This window comes from Paramormyrops kingsleyae, chromosome 18 (assembly GCF_048594095.1).
Source record: "Paramormyrops kingsleyae isolate MSU_618 chromosome 18, PKINGS_0.4, whole genome shotgun sequence".
Classification (NCBI taxonomy): Eukaryota; Metazoa; Chordata; class Actinopteri; order Osteoglossiformes; family Mormyridae; genus Paramormyrops; species Paramormyrops kingsleyae.
Genome location: NC_132814.1, coordinates 6,346,356 through 6,363,758, shown reverse-complemented (window position 1 = coordinate 6,363,758; position 17,403 = coordinate 6,346,356). Strand labels below are relative to the sequence as shown.

The 17,403-nt window shown below is 39.9% G+C and overlaps 1 protein-coding gene across 1 annotated transcript; it reads right to left on the bottom strand.

Moving 5' to 3' along the window:
* Nucleotides 1-1,626: 1,626 nt before the first annotated feature.
* Nucleotides 1,627-16,875, bottom strand: LOC140577611 (protein mono-ADP-ribosyltransferase PARP14-like). The gene is made up of 17 exons (XM_072702451.1): nucleotides 16,296-16,875; nucleotides 15,915-16,027; nucleotides 15,803-15,827; nucleotides 14,798-15,019; nucleotides 14,297-14,533; nucleotides 12,764-14,209; nucleotides 12,257-12,493; nucleotides 10,650-12,169; nucleotides 9,866-9,980; nucleotides 9,158-9,307; nucleotides 8,832-8,894; nucleotides 8,044-8,220; nucleotides 6,203-6,409; nucleotides 5,333-5,947; nucleotides 5,011-5,150; nucleotides 4,092-4,266; nucleotides 1,627-2,762 (listed from the first exon to the last, which is right to left on the bottom strand). Exons 1-17 carry the CDS (start codon nucleotides 16,471-16,473, stop codon nucleotides 2,476-2,478), a joined length of 5,907 nt encoding a protein of 1,968 aa, XP_072558552.1. The 5' UTR covers nucleotides 16,474-16,875; the 3' UTR covers nucleotides 1,627-2,475.
* Nucleotides 16,876-17,403: the final 528 nt, after the last annotated feature.

The window sequence follows — 17,403 nt, the reverse complement described above, 5'->3', positions numbered from 1 at the left end:
CAGTGCAGAATGATTCAAAATCCCTGAAATGTCTCTGTCAACCCATTTCGGGCAGTTTTAGTGCGTTCCATTTGCCCTCGGAACTCGTATTCCGAGTCGGAATCCGGAGTTTTGAAGCCGGAAGTGACAACATGCGCTCCCGTTTCTCGGAGATCCGAGAAATATCTCGGAGCAGCACAGAGGATCCTGAGGTCTGAATCCAAGATGGCTGCGCCCTTTATCAACAGAAGGGAAAGTTGTAGTTTTATACTGTTTAAGAACTACTTCTCATTTGTGGCTCATTAAATCGGTTGCACACGCTATGCCGTCCAATTTATCTGTGGATGTGTTGCTATGGAGTTTTATATGTAAAGCACCGCGCATAATGTGTTATCAACTGATATTGCTAACAATGGCAATTAACCGGGCTAGAATTGGACTTCATGTTTAGTTGGATTATTTGTCGGATTTACGGTAGTTCGTGCTAATTGTAAGCGAACGAAGATAAAGACCATTTAAACTGAAGTACCTTAAATCCGACAAGTTGTCCGGCTAAGCAAAAAATCTTGCATTTTGATATGGGTCCATGGTATTGCACTTCTGTGGCAGATGGAATGCATCCGACTCGTGTTCAAGATGTTCAATAAACATGTTAAGTGCATTTATATTCCCTTTTTTCTTGAGTCTGTTTGCTCATGCAAAATTAAATGTGATTAATATAGATTAAAAATAAATCATATTTAATTGTGATTAATTGAAATTAATCCACAGCAACCCTGTGATTAATCTGATTAAACAATTTAATCGTTTGACAGCACTAATTTTAACAACTAGTAACCTTCCAACACTACCAAAGACTACCAACATGGCTGTATCACGTTCAATTTTTATTACCGTACACTCCGTACAGCATACTGTAAACTACCAGAATAACTGGTGTACAAATTTCCAATAACCAGTAGATGGCACTGCACTCAACAATCACCAGTAAAGGCGTCCAGTTCAGTAAACGAACCCTTGGTTTTTGAATTCAAAAAAGAAATGTGATTGGTTTTGTGATATAAAATAAAGTAATTAGTCATGTCTCTTTCTTCACTGGTAGTAGTTTTCAAAAATCCCAAACTTGCAGTTTTTAAATTTATGCAAATATCCTGCAAAAAGCTCAACAAGTTGCATCGCAAATTTTGAGAAAAAAAAACGCAAATCAAGTGTTTTTGGGCACAACAATGACAAAAAAACTCTTTGAAATCCCGTAAGGACGGGGAAACACAAATTCCCTGCTGTATGCTATGCTAAACTGAGATTTCTGTCGCACATGTGGCCGGCTGCTGCATTGCCCGACAGTGCTCAAGACCCCTAGGGTGTCCAGCCTGATCTCCTGGCAACAAAGGTCCTTAAAGGAGCCTTCTGGATGTTCGATACCGTGTGACATTGTGACCACTGAGGAGGAGGAGTGACAGTTTTCAGGAGGGTGATTCAAACGTTATCAGAAGCACACATACTCAGAGTCTTTAGCTGACAAACTGGATTCCAGCGTCAGGCCAGTGGGTTGTTCCTTCCATTAGAACACAAAAATATGATTGTGTACAATCTTAAGTGAACAACATAAAAATAGGCATAAGGAAATAAGGACAATCATTACATAACTACTTTATTTACAGTTTATTTAAATTTAAAGAAATGTAGGCCTACATGATGTAATCTCAAAACAATATCTGTTATTATATGCTGTTCTATGTTGATATGGTCTACCTGCACTTACAGTATAATGGTAATCCCCAAATAGAAAGGATCATCTGGCAGATTTTTACATTATTATCAAATTACACTTGCAAACCTTGACTACGAATATTGATTACATCATTATTCCATGTGCCTTGTGATTGGACAGGGTCCTACCATCACCAGCTACTTGTGCAAAGAACTGCAGGCCTCCTGATCACTTGTTTTTATTCTATTATTGCCAATTATCAGCCAAATAAATGAAATAGCAACACAGGTAAAGATTCCCGTGATACATGCCCAGCTGTAGAATTCAACTTTTTGCATATTGTAATGTTTTTATTTGAAGTTTCATTTTAAGCGATGATTAATTGTTTTAATGAACAGCGTTTTTAAGAAAATCTTTCTAAAAAACTCTAATTTCTAAAGAATGAGAATATGAGACTGGATTGGCAAAATTCCTTCAGTATTTGTGTGCCGTCTTGAAGTATTTTTCTTTCCGTAGTGTCAACTCAGCCCACAGCTTAATTAAAAGTAGAACCTGGGAAAAGTGATTGTTGTGCAATTTTTTATGACACGCAACAAATCAACAACAATAAGGGCATCATTGCTTGGTCGATCAACATAAACGACCAAACTTTGAAATTAGCTGAAAAGTGAGTCCTCTGAAAGGAAACCAAGGCAGTTTGAGAATTTGATAAATGTAAAAGTAATGTAGGAACCCTAACAATCCCATCTGAAGTATGTTTATCTATAAACAAGAAAGGACTTTCTTTAGTGGAAGGTAATCAGGTATTCAGGGTAAGCCTGCACATCATGAAATATGACAAACATTTGTGGGCTGCCGACATTGTCCACAACGCTGTCATATAAATCAGAACCATTCCCTGAACGTTTGACTGGGGGGACAACCAGACCCGCTGACCCCTGAGTGAAGTCCCCCACTAGCACTCTGGCCCAGTACATGTTCTTGTGCCCCTGGGCATCAGGCTTGGAGTAGGTGTGGCTGGCTGAGTACTTGGGATCCACAGCAAAGTAAGTCCCATTGCCTATCATTGCAGCTGCAGAAAAAACAAATTGGTCATCAAAATGAATCACTGCTCTGACAAGTATCAGGTACTGTGTAACTTTAAACTGACAAAGTAAACATGTAGACCATGTTATCAGTAACAAGGGATGTTTTAACAACTCATTATGCAATAAATGCTGCATTATGTAATTATTTGTCGGATTTAAGGTATTCCGGGCTAAATGTAAGTGAACGAAGATAAAGCCCATTTAAAGGGAGGTATCTTAAATCCAACAAGTTGTCCAGCAAAGCAAGAAATCTTGCTTTTTTCTAAAAGGGTTCCTGGGATTGTTAAATGGCTTTATGACTTGGTACTGGAACGCGTTTAATTCGTGTGTGATGTCATTACCAGTTCCGAATTCCAGCCTCTGAGGTAAATGGAACGTGGCATAACACTGGTCCCAACAAGCCCAATGCTAAGAAGACACACTGGCACTGTCAATCCATGTAGAAGCAGGCCAGATTTTAGCCTAAACATTTTCTCAAACACTTATTCAATGGAGATTCCACTTCAATAACGGGTGTATTTACTACAAGGACAAAGAACATTTAAAAGCTCACCGTACTAATTGTAACTTAATACTTATAAATAGGCACCACATACAGGGGTTTCACTTATCCTGGTGGTCCACAATAGCGCCTGTGTTTCTCTTTCTTGTGCGTAATGCTGGTACCCGTGTAGTATGTCATCGAAATTTACACAGTGCAAAACCACCATTGTGCTTTGTGATCATTTGAACTTCTAAGAATAATTACGTTGTTATATTAAAAGCAAAACATTTGTCATAATGAAGTGAAGTGTCTTAGAACTCATGATTGTAATTTCATTAAAATAATTTTTTTAAATATTGATGTCATCGACATCATCGACTTTCGATTAATCGAGTCAGCCCTAGTTATTACAGACGTTATTTATGATTCACAGAATTTCATTTCATTTACACTAATAAAATTACACTGAAACGTGACAATCAGGGAAAAATTCAAACTAGGATGCCCACTGTTCCAAACATTGAACACACGTTGCTACTGAACGATTTTCGAAGCATGAACACAACATTTAGTCATAATCACTCCAGTCAACGGATCTCAACCTGAACAGCTATCATAGATTCTGGAGCAGAAGGACTTTCCAAATAATAAAAAATAATAATCCATATAATTGTTTGAAAAATAGTGCTATATCCCTGAAACACAATTACTGGCACTATCAGAACCTCTGCCAAAACCCAAGGTGTTTATTACAATACCTATTTTGGTCTTTTCCATCACGTGTTGTAGCTAGACATTAACAAATAAGAACAAAAGGAGATTCACTTACCATTTTTGCCAGCATAACTGCGATTGAAACCCTGGCTATTGATGTGAGAGATGGTAGTTGCACATGTCCCATGGAAAAGCCATCTCTCATTATTGCTGTGTTTGTTCTTCTTGTCCATACCATCCTTCTTGATCTGGTAGTTTTTCCAGAGTGTGTTATTCTGGATCCTTACAATCTGCAGACATAGAAAACAATTTCATGCTAATGAGGGATTGGTGCCTGTTTCTATACATCCCACCTCCCTAAGCTCAGAAGACCATCTTCTCAGAAGATGACTGGTTTGTGAAGACATACTGTACAGCACTTCCATGCGTCTCCAATGAAGCAGTTATAGTCATTATGATTTCCAGTATTAACCTTGTGTTTCATCTGAAAATCTAGTCCAACAAAATCATCCCATTCGACATCTATAATATCCATCTCTGGCTCACAGACCTGGAAACCAAGCTGCTGGACCAAGCCGGCCACTACAAAGTAAATCTATTCCTCCCAAAATGTTCTTTTTTCACCCTCATGATCTCCTTAAATTAGATCTTGTTCTCCCAGATCTGAAGACTGTATCACACTCAAAACCCAGTACTCTGGTTTAAAAAATGTAACCCCTTCATTACGAAGAGACTCAAAACCATGTGTGTCATGAAACACGAACTCATGCAGGTTACCAGCACTGTCTTACTGTAACTTCTCATCCAATTTGAACAAAGTACATGTAATAAACCATAAGCACAATAAATTTAATATTTACTGAATCAATTATGTCAATGACCATTATGTGTAATTGATTGACTTTTGATAAGCCTATCTACAAAATGAATAAACATGACTGTGTAACAAATAATTATGACTGGAGCTGGAATATCTAGTAAGATAGTCATTGTTGGTACTTGGATATCAGCTGCTCAGTGTGACCTGGTAGTACCTTAATAATCTGGTTGCTTAGACCGGTCTTCCTGAATTCGGCCTCTACTTGTTGGTATTCTGTAGAGCTGGTTCCCAGGGTCACTTCAAGCAGTTCATAACCTTTCATGTCATCCCAATCACCCAGAAGACCTTCCACAACTGATGAAGAAAAAAGGAATGTAAAATGTAAACTGCATTGTTTGTATCTCTTGTCTTTAGAGAAGTTCTGCACAGGCTCCTTAGTCAATGTTCAGCTGGACTTGCATTCGTCTAGAGCAACAAAATTACTTTGACCACTATTAAATGTACAATTACACACAATCTATACTAAAGCAAATTACCTTTCTTTTCTTTTCTTTTGAGCTTGACAATTTGTCTTCCACTGACAGCTTCCATAGAAGTTAAATCAGCCATATATTCCAAATTATTGATGTTTATTTTAACTTTAGTACAACGGCTATCAAAGGCCTGTTCAAGGATAAGATTGGTGAAGGAGTCAAAAGAAAGGAATGTTCCGGAAGAGTCATGCTGCCACTCCACCATGGCACCCACAAGGGCTGCTTCACGCTTGCGTCTGTCCAAACTCTCCACCTTGCGCATCATTTCCTTAATACTATCATTGGCTGTCAAAACATCTCTGGAGAGGCCCTCTAGTTGGATGACGGAGTCAGCACCTCGCTTCTCTAGATGAATGCTCACTGTCAACTTCTTCTGCAGGACCTGAAGCTTCCTACAGTCCTCCTGAGTGAATAAGCCGATACAACTGTCCTTGATGGTATGTTCCATTTGTTCTTTCATGATGAGGTCCTGGACATACTTCTTGGCCTTGGACACCTCCTCGTGGCTCTCTCCGCAAAACTGAAATATGGCTGGAGCGAACTTTTCTCCTACTATGGTGAAATCTTCCTCGACTTCAGGTGGAACACTGATACCTCCAAACACATTAGTAATTGTGTCTGTTTGATAACAAATGGAAAGTTATGAACGGAGAAATAATAAAGTATAAATGGAAATGTACAAACTATAAGACTTTTACAACATTTTCAAATAATAGAAGTGTGTTTATTAACCTAATCATTCTGCATTAAAAATGGATTTTCTGTCAGTTGCTAAAGGCAGACAAGGAACATGGAAGAACATTTTGCATTTAAAAGTACATTTTAGTGAGTCTAAGTGATAAGACACTAAATATGTCTGTGATCCTCTGATACCTTTTATTCTTGAGAATATACTGTTCTCCTCTGGCTGATCTGTGCCTTCTTTCGTCTTCAGGCTCCTGTGAAAGTCGGCCATCATCCCTGCTTGGAAAACTACGATCTTCACACACTTCAGAGACTGTCCCTTCTTGATCTTCTCAAAGTCTACCACAGTATTTATCATGGCATCTGCCACCAGAGATGGGCTTACTCCTCCAGCACCTGGGAGATGTGCAAAATGGATATCATTTCTTTACAGAGTGAGCTGTTCACTCTTCTCTCACTCCTGCTCATTGCCAAGTGTATCATTTTCTTTGATAATATATTGTAAAGGGTTATGGTGGATGGATGTATTATGTTTGTTTGGTTTTTTTTTGGGGGGGGGGACTTTATGTGATTTTTATCAGTCTTCCGTGTGAACGAAATGGGTCAGCTGATGGGTTGGGGGGCATGTCCTCGGCATCCAATTATTTTGCACCTTGACACGTCATGAATATAAAAGCGGAAGAGGGATTTACGTGAGGTTTGGCCGAGTTGTTGATTGTGTGTGGAGACTCCTGTAGAAATGCTGCTTATAGTGAACGCTGTGATTTTTAAAAGTATCCATTTTAATCAGTGAAAAGGTGAATAGTGGTCAAAGTGTTGACCAGATGGGGGCTTTTCCAGCTCCCGCCTCCACCAAAATTAAATGTTGGTTTTATGATTTTTAACTCTGTATGAACTGAAATCGTTTGCTACATTCAGAAAGGCTCATGGTTGTTAATCAAACACAATCATGCGCTTAAGCAGGTGTGCTTGGTTTTACGACTAATATTTGCAGGTTTATTGTGTCTTTATTTAATAGAACTGTATGTTGTAGTTTGGTTTTGTTATATTTAGTTATGTAGCTATATGTTTTTGTTATTTGGTGTATAAATGGCAGAGTTGTTATATGAAACAGACGTGTCGTGGCCAGATAAATTGATAAGAATAAACACAGTTATTTTATCTTTTCTTTTGTGTGCATCCTTACAAGCCTGTACTTTATCTAGTGGGGGTATAAATTGCTATCTGTGGCAGTGATTAACTCGTCTTTTATTTAGTTATTACAGGCCAACTGCCCCTTACAATACAGTTTATTTTTGGAAATTAACCAACCGCTCCAGCAAACCCCCAGCGTTCCAGTTAGATGTTACTATCGAGCTGGCCGATCCCAGCAAACATGCACAGAACCATCATGTATAAACAGCTGTAGCAATGATCAGCTTGGAACTTTAGCTATAAGAAAAGCAAATCTGTTTGTTGTCAATAATGTCAGGGGAAGCACATGTAGTTTATAGGTCGTCTTTTGTGTTAGTGAAGGACTGGGGATTATTCTCCCCAGAATGTCTTCCTGGAGGCTGCGCTCTTGGTAGAGACAACCCAAAGAGGTGTCAAAAATACAGCCTTTGAGAGTTTTTACAATGTCTTCTAAACGTCCAGTATTGAGCACCTGACTTGCGTTCCCACAGATGTCCAAAAAAATCTCCTAACCAGACATTCAAACACGGAACTGCACACCTACATCCAAGAGAGATTATAGTCAGACGTCCGAATACTGAACCTGAGTTGCCTGTCATGCAGACGTTCAGATGTGGTCCTGGACCGACTGACCCAATATAGACAATCTACACATCTGGCAGTTGTCACATGTTTGCTGGGAAAAGCAACCCACACGAAAGCTACACGGAGCCTAATCTACACCGATGGACACTGTTGGCAACTGGCACCCAGCACTAATAGCTAGGAAAACACAACGGAATATACATAGAATATAGAAAGGAAAAATCATAAGACGACACAGAACTGGTCATTCACAATTAACTTTGCTTACTTACCAGTGCCGATGGCCGGAAAAGAGACGGAAATAAACCGCTTCTCTTCACACACCTGAAGCACCTTGTAGACCACCTCCTTGATTTTATTGGGGTCAGTCTGCCCGACAATGTGAATTATGTTTTTACAGGACAGCTGTCCCGACTGGGTGAGTAAATAACCCTTGTGTGGCTGGGAACCTGAAAGAGTGAATATATTAAAAACAAAAACAACAACTTATGTGCACAGTGGGAACCAACTAAGCAACTAAGCATGACCCAGTGTTTAACTGGGGAGGGGGGACAGAGTCTGACTGGATCAACACAATATTGGTTTGAAAAAGGAAGGATAAAATATCCTTTTCAGCAAAAAAGAAAATAAAAACCAGACTCAGATATCTGTATTAAAGACCAATACTGGTGCCACAACAGGTATCTGATCGGGTTTACAGGATGGGAGAAAGGGAAGGACGAGGGAATCAGCACAAAGCACAGACCTAACTTTACTTCCCAAAATGGCCTCCTGTTATCACAATACATTCCAATCTGAAGAATAACCGTCTACATTAACACTGATTTTTTTGTTGCCAATTTACAATAACAAATCTTGTTTAGGCAACAATGCAAAGATCCAGGCAGGAAGAGACACTACTGGTGTAATTCCAGACAAGAGCAACTAAATTTTAAACATTTAAAAGAAGCAGCACTTGCTAATTTTGTCCTTAAGCTCCCCACTGTGAGGTTTCTTTTGTGCACTATGGAGGATCTAAGTGATGGAAAGAGTTGTGAGAAGCACAGACTGCAAGACTTACCCAACCTTTTACATTCATCCTCCACAGCAAAGCCAGCTGCCATCAGAATTGCTCTGGAAACACCTGCAGTAACCATGGAGGCAAGGAATGTGGACTAGCTTGATGATAAAGATGCAAAGCAATGGCATTTCTAGCCGATATCTAGGTGGAAGCTTAATGCGTCTATGATTAACTGATATGGTCCTGGACCGACCAACGCAATATATTCATGATCTAGACGTCTGGCAGAGGTTTCACTAAAAAATATTGTCAATGTAATTGAATTGCATTTCACAGGAAACCAGAAGAGGTTTTCCCAAAATGAATATATATCATGCAACAATCACCTGTTTTGAGAGTGAATGATTCATTAGAGGAGTTGACAATGGCGTCCGTGTTCTGCTTGGTGATGTCTCCAGAGGACACCTCCAACATCAGGCTTCCTACACGCATCATATACACACCCAGGGATGGTGTAGAGATTTGGCTAAAGAATCCTGGATGGAAGAAGAAAGACCATGAAGGTGGACGTGATTCTGCAGGTATAAAAATTTTATGAGTAACTACTTGGTTGGTGAAACTGTTGATGAACACCACCCCCCCCCCCCATGCGTGTTTCTAGGTGTGCACACACTGCAACAACAGATATAACTACCAACTGCATAGCAGAAATGAACATGATTTAAAATTTGCATAGTTTTCATCCACAATCAACAACTCTGCCAATTAGGTTTGCATTCTGGTGTTGTTTAACAGTGCTTTATAAATAAAAAAAATGATTGATTCCATACACTGGTGGCAGAGGCTGCCATGCAAGGAACCAACCTGCACACTGGGAGCAATTTGGGGTTCAGTGACTTGCTCAAGGACACTTTGACGGAGTCAAGAGGAACCAGGGCTCGAACCTGCAACCCTCTGGGTGCTGAATAATAGCACTACCTCCTGCACCACCCTCTTCAATCAATTTGCCTTAAGTGACTTTTGTGCATGCGCACATCATGATGACAGAAGTTGCCCCCCCAAAAGTGAAATGCTGATCTCAGATGACTTCCTACCTGAGGAGCTCTGTTGCAAAGGAATAGTGGGGCCAGTGGCTTGTGGAAATTCATCATGCTGCCCGTATCGCCCCCTTTGGGTCAGCTTGTAGTCTGCAAACTGTCTTCTGAAACACTGGAATGGAAAAATGGACAGATGGACTCATAAATACAATGATGCCATTCAAAGCACCTCAAAAACAGTAACTGTTTTACAAATAGCTTTGAATGCAAAGCTCTTCTTTATTTGTGTCCCAGTAGTATATTAATTTTAATTGGCTGAGGGCATCTTCAGGCTCCTGTACAATTAAATATGTCAGAATCCAACAACCCCAGAGAAAGCTATGACTGCATAATGAAACAATTTAAGAAGTGGGAACATGACCAGAATTTTCGACCAGCAATAAAAAAATTGATAATTTTTAAACCATTACAAGATTTCCACAGCACATATTTTGTCTTTTTCAGTAACAAAACAAGATTCCTGCTGAGTTACTGAAAGTTGGCCTTTGGTATCCAGGGGGATCGGTTCCAGGAACTCCGGCAGATACCAAGATCCATGGATGCTCAAGCCCCTTATATAAAGTGGCGTAGCATTTGCATATGACCTAATCTTCCTGTGTATTTTAAATCATCCCAAGATTACTTATTACCTAATACAACGCAAACAACAAGCCCACTGCAGACCTTCATTTGAGGCATTGACAACCACATCAGCTTGATACTTGCATAGGTCAGCTTTGACAACTGTGATAATCAATCCATTGGGCATCTGTACCTTACAGTAAGTTGACAGGCTACCTACTTTCTCCATTTCCTCCGGTATCACGTCCTCCTGCAACACCACCATGCAGTTAGTATCCCTCAGAATCAAGGTGCTGAACACGTTTTGTTTCTCCAGAAAATATTTCGTTGCTCCAGGTTTGACAATCTTCAGGAAATCTACATGAAGAGAGTTTACTATTTTTTGAAAGAAGCTCTTCACTTCCTGGACAGAGTACTGTGTTCCATTCAGTTGTATACGGGGTCTCTTTGACTCAAAAAAGACCTCAGCATCTTTAGAGGTTAGAAAAGTCTTCCAAGTCTGTATTTTCTTCTCTTGAATAAATTTTACGACTGCAGCAGATTGGACTTGGACAACCTCTTGCACACGTGTATCTTTGTTGATAAAATCAGACAGGCTTTCACAGACTTCTTTCACATCTTCACAAAATCCAGACACTGTGATTCTATCTTGGGCAGTAAGCTTTATGGTCACTGTGTTCTTCTTAGATGAGCTGTAAGTGTCCTTTAACTTTTTGTGTAATATCTGCCACTCAGGTCTTCGCAAGACAGCCTGGTCCTTAACGGCAATATTCTGAAATGTCAGAGTATCCCTCAGTCGTCGCTGAGCGTCAGCCAGAGTCTTGTCAGAATTTCCAGTCAGCACCACGTTGGAACCATCAATCCCGTAAACAGCAGCGATGCCGCAAGAGGTAAAGAGGTGAGACGACATCTCTTCACTGTTGACAGCACTGAGAAAACTCAAAATATCAGGTTCAATCTCCACCTGCTTCTGTTTCATTTTCAGCTGATGTTCAAAAATCCAACTTTTCAAGTGAAGCACTTCAAGAGGTAAACCAGACAGAATCAGCTTCTTGACATCAGATTTGTATGCATAAGTCATCTCTGGGTAATGACTGGCTTCCTGCTGGAGGCCATCTTGCTGCAGTATGTAGAACATGCCTGGGGGCACTTGCAGCTCTTCAGAGACACTTTGAGTCGCTCTCTCTATTTGATTGGTGACTTTGTGCACGATTCCCTCAACCACTTGCTTCAGCCGATCAACATCTTGAACTAAGCCTGCAACTGTCAGAACCCCTTTGGTCTGATCATGCAGTAGGATGACGTCTTGTTTTGCTAACGAGGAAATTTCCTTTTCAGCCACCGTCCACACAGGGTTATTCACAACGCATTCACTGGTCTTGTACTTGGTCATTATGTTCTGGAATGCGTCTGTCGCATTCTTTTTCCAGCTGTCTATGTGCTTGACTGACAAACACTTCTGTTTTAGCAAAGTAGGCAAAGGAGTGAGTTTGACATCAGAAGTATCCAGGTGCACTTCACAGAAGTATTTACTCATTTCTTTGCTGATGGTTCTAATTTCATTTCTCTTTTGCAGAAATTTCCATGCAGCAGGATGAATACTTTCAGTAAAAGGATCAGGCAACTTCCATCTTGGTCTGTCTTTTCCATATAGGGCTGTTCCGATAGACGTATAGAAGGGATAAATATTTACAGGGACTTGATAAATGTGATGCTTCCTTCTTCGTATGGTTTCTGTGACTAAAAGAAAAAAATAGTATTTAATAAAAAATGAAGGGATCTGATGTAAAATATGGATGCTAGTAGTATCATTAGGGGTGACGTTACCTTCTGGGTCCAGAAAGGTGACTATGGCGGCTTGTTCTTCAGGAATCATTTTGATGGCCTCTATGTCTCCTCCTCCTTCCTTCTTCCTCTCAAAGTAAAGTTGTAGTATATCCTCCATAACATGAGGGGGCAGATTCTCTACCCTCACACTCCTGGTACGCTCCAGAAGCCTGGCATTGAATCCATACTTCTGGAATCTGTTGTTCTTTCCACATTTCAACAGGAACTGTGTAGCATCTAGAGAAAAACATAATACTGTACTGACTAGTAGTTAAAATATAAAATTGCTGTGCCACCATTAGTGTATTTCTTCTACTGATCTGCCAGGATACACAAAGGAACCTGGGAAAGCTATTTGTTAAATTCTAAATATGAAAGAAATAAGAAGCAGATCGCAAGAAAAATATTACAAATTTAAGGAAAACACCCAGTTTCACTTTAAAGTAGAAATAAAAAATAAAAAGCTTAATAATTAACATTACATGCAGAAAGAATCCAGTGTCATACCATTGGTGTTTTTGAAAGATACGACTGCTGTCTGTCTCTCATATATCATTTCCAGACTGAAATCAGCCTCTGTCAGATCACTGATGTTCTCCACCATGAAGACCAGCATTTCTTCAGTGAAGTTCTCTGTCACCTTTTCTAGAAAAATAACAGGCTGCTGGGGAGACCCCTCAGCTCCTGTCGGAAGGTCACCATCAGATGCTGTCTGTATTTTCTTCTCTTGAATAAATTTTACGACTGCAGCAGATTGGACTTGGACAACCTCTTGCACGCGTGTATATCTGTTGATAAAATCAGACAGGCTTTCACAGACTTCTTTCACATCTTCACAAAATCCAGACACTGTGATTCTATCTTGGGCAGTAAGCTTTATGGTCACTGTGTTCTTCTTAGATGAGCTGTAAGTGTCCTTTAACTTTTCGTGTAATATCTGCCACTCAGGTCTGCTCAAGACAGCCTGGTCCTTAACGACAATATTCTGAAATGTCAGAGCATCCCTCAGTCGTCGCTGAGCGTCAGCCAGAGTCTTGTCAGAATTTCCAGTCAGCACCACGTTGGAACCATCAACCCCGTATACAGCAGCGATGCCGCAAGAGGTAAAGAGGTGAGACGACATCTCTTCACTGTTGACAGCACTGAGAAAACTCAAAATATCAGGTTCAATCTCCACCTGCTTCTGTTTCATTTTCAGCTGATGTTCAAAAATCCAACTTTTCAAGTGAAGCACTTCAAGAGGTAAACCAGACAGAATCAGCTTCTTGACATCAGATTTGTATGCATAAGTCATCTCTGGGTAATGACTGGCTTCCTGCTGGAGGCCATCTTGCTGCAGTATGTAGAACATGCCTGGGGGCACTTGCAGCTCTTCAGAGACTATTTGAGTCGCTCTCTCTATTTGATTGGTGACTTTGTGCACGATTCCCTCAACCACTTGCTTCAGCCGATCAACATCTTGAACTAAGCCTGCAACTGTCAGAACCCCTTTGGTCTGATCATGCAGTAGGATGACATCTTGTTTTGCTACCGAGGAAATTTCCTTTTCAGCCACCGTCCACACAGGGTTATTCACAACACATTCAGTGGTCTTGTACTTGGTCATTATGTTCTGGAATGCGTCTGTCGCATTCTTTTTCCAGCTGTCTATGTGCTTCACTGACAAACACTTCTGTTTTAGCAAAGTAGGCAAAGGAGTGAGTTTGACATCAGAAGTATCCAGGTGCACTTCACAGAAGTATTTACTCATTTCTTTGCTGATGGTTCTAATTTCATTTCTCTTTTGCAGAAATTTCCATGCAGCAGGATGAATACTTTCAGTAAAAGGATCAGGCAACTTCCATCTTGGTCTGTCTTTTCCATATAGGGCTGTTCCGATAGACGTATAGAAGGGATAAACATTTACAGGGACTTTTGAAATGTGATGCTTCCTTCCTCGTATGGTTTCTGTGACTAAAAGAAAAAAATAGTACTTAATAAAAAATGAAGGGATCTGATGTAAAATATGGATGCTAGTAGTATCATTAGGGGTGACGTTACCTTCAGGGTCCAGAAAGGTGACTATGGCGGCTTGTTCTTCAGGAATCATTTTGATGTCCTCTATGTCTCCTCCTCCTTCCTTCTTCCTCTCAAAGTAAAGTTGTAGCATATCCTCCATAACATGAGGGGGCAGATTCTCTACCCTCACACTCCTGGTACGCTCCAGAAGCCTGGCATTGAATCCAGACTGCTGGAATCTGTTGTTCTTTCCACACTTCAACAGGAACTGTGTAGCATCTAGAGAAAAACATATTACTGACTAGTAGTTAAAATATAAAATTGCTGTACCACCATTAGTGTATTTCTTCTACTGATCTGCCAGGATACACAAAGGAACCTGGGAAAGCTATTTGTTAAATTCTAAATATCAAAGAAATAAGAAGCAGATCACAAGAAAAATATTACAAATTTTAGGAAAACACCCAGTTTCACTTTAAAGAGAAATAATAAAAAAAAATCTTAATAATTAACATTACATGCAGAAAGAATACAGTGTCATACCATTGGTGTTTTTGAAAGATACGACAGCTGTCTGTCTCTCATATATCATTTCCAGACTGAAATCAGCCTCTGTCAGATCACTGATGTTCTCCACCATGAGGACCAGCATTTCTTCAGTGAAGTTCTCTGTCACCTTTTCTAGAACAATAACAGGCTGCTGGGGAGACCCCTCAGCTCCTGTCGGAAGATCACCATCAGCCTGTGAGCCCGAACCTTGAATATCTGGAATATTAAAAATTATATTTCTGTTTGAAGATGAATGGATACACATGCGACTCAAAAGTTTGAGCAAAATTGCTGTAAAATAATTTTCAGCATTATACTGAAACCTGTCTCTGAAAGTTGAATTACTTAAAATCATTTGCCTTGATAGCACTTTCATAAACAAAAGGCGCCTGGCTTCAGCAGGGAATGACAAGTGACGAGTGTTTTCCATTTCTCAGAAATCTGCAGGTGTTCCTATCTGTTTTGCTCTGACCTGTTTATTTTCTAAACTTTTTATGGGACTGAAGTCTGGAGATAGGACAGGCTGTGTCATTAGTTTGGCTTGCTCTTCACTTTGCCAGATAGCTAACAATTTTGAGGTGTGTTTTGTGCCATTGCCTTGCTTATGAATGAGGGACTACCAGTTAGTCATGAACCTGCTGGAATGACATGCATTTAAAATAAATGAAGGCCGTTGTTACTGAGATCACCAATCCCTGCACCAGCAAAGACACCCAGAACATGGTCAGGACATGTTCTTGCCCTCTCTGCATCTAATGGCAGTTAATCTAAAATAATTCTGATTCTTAATGTCTCAATAGGATTGATATATAATCTTGCTAATGAACAAGTGTGTAAAGAAGTTTAAAGTTTAATTATGGTTTTAAGCTAGTGTACTCAAACCTTTGATTGGTATTCTTTATCATTTTATTAGGGGTCCAAACACCAAGTGTGCTGAATCCCTATTTTTTCACTTTCTTTCTTTTTGTATGCATGAACTCCATACAGCCCATTACTGACCTGATAACTTACTGGTCTCTCCTTCCTAGAAAAAGAAAAAAAGATGACAACATATACAACTAGCTGCATTTGTATTATTACATTCTTCCACATAATTATTACAGATTGTTACCGTCTGAGGCGGCTCTGCTTGCGTAGAGCTCACCGAAGAATTAACGCGTAGTTTCACTTCCTTGTTTTCTATCGTAGTTTCATGGTCTCCTTTCTCTAGCACTTTCCTCCTAACTAAAGACACAGACGGCACTACTTGACTTAACGAAGAATAACAGCCACGCAAATATATACGAAATAAGAATTTGTCATTTAAATGATCAGTTTACAATTAGTGTAGAGAATGATTTATGCGCAGTTCGATTATTTACTATTTAAGTTTTAGTATTAACAATACACCCTGTATGACATTTCTAGACATACGTTTCAAATACCATGTACATCATTTTGTATTATTCTACGATTTATACAAAATGAAAGCTCAGCTGATCGGTTTACTTACCCTCATCAGATTTGAAACGGACGATAAATCTTCTGGTAACCTCGTTGTATTCAACCACACAGTCTCCTCCGTTAGATTTTTTCTTACTTTGAAAGTATATTTGAAGCTTGGTCTTCACTTTTTGATTTGGGCAACCCCACTCGCCTTCAACTTCAACTGGATACAGAAAATCCTCCATCGTTGAATAATGACTTGCAGTGTGTTCCTAAACTTCACGCTAAGTTTCACTTTCGATTCCGAGTTGTTTTGTAATTAGGTCGCGTAACCGATAAAGGCTCGGGATGAGCAGAGGTGTGGCCAATGGGCTTATGTTTTTGGTATTACCCAGATTTAGCTAAACGTGATAAATAGACAGACACAAACAATAGTACATGTGATCCAGCCATAATAACCAGTCTCTTAAATAGGTTTCTAGGATTGCCACACTGCCCCTACTGCATGGGCCTACAATATACGCCTGTACTGATCTTCTTCCACAACTGCCCTGCAATAACAGGCTGTATGATACTGGGAGACACCCAATTGTCCTTACATGCCATTTGTTTTCCACAGAGCAGTTTTACAATCATGGTAACAATTCCAAGAGCTGCGCTAAAGTGATAGGCATTATAATATGAATTCAACAAATATTTTTCAAATCCAGATGAAGACCATTGTATGAATGGCAAAATGTATTACTAATGGATGTCGAAAGGCCAGTGTTGGAGAGCCTATAGGGGTGGGCGCTACACCGGTGTGACTGTACGCTACAATATGGATTTGCACTATACAGGTGTTATGCCGAAAAACGCATCCCTGCCTTAGAATGCATGCCGGTGTTCCAACGAGTTGAGCTTTTAAGAGTTTTTTTGGGGTCAGGGGATTTTTAAGGGTTAGGGTTTTAGGGCTGTTTTGAGGGTTAGGGTTAGAGTTTTAGGGGGGTTTTGGGGATTAGGGTTTTAGAAGTTTTTGTGTTTTTTTCGGGGTTAGGGTTAGAGTTTTACGAGTTTTTGGGGGCTATTGATTAGGTTCAGTTGTAATATGAATATGTGTCCATATATAGTGTACGTATGTAACCGGTTTATCTACGTTGTGTGATTTTTCTATTACACACTGACGGTCTCTTTCT

Coding starts and splice junctions, on each gene's coding strand:
- LOC140577611 (XM_072702451.1), bottom strand. CDS start 16,473: ATGGAGGATTTTCTGTATCCAGTTGAAGTTGAAGGCGAGTGGGGTTGC. Junction 15,020..15,802: donor AGAGACCAGTAAGTTATCAG/GTCAGTAATGGG, acceptor TTAATATTCCAG/ATATTCAAGGTTCGGGCTCA. Junction 14,210..14,296: donor CACCTTTCTGGACCCTGAAG/GTAACGTCACCC, acceptor TTTTTCTTTTAG/TCACAGAAACCATACGAGGA.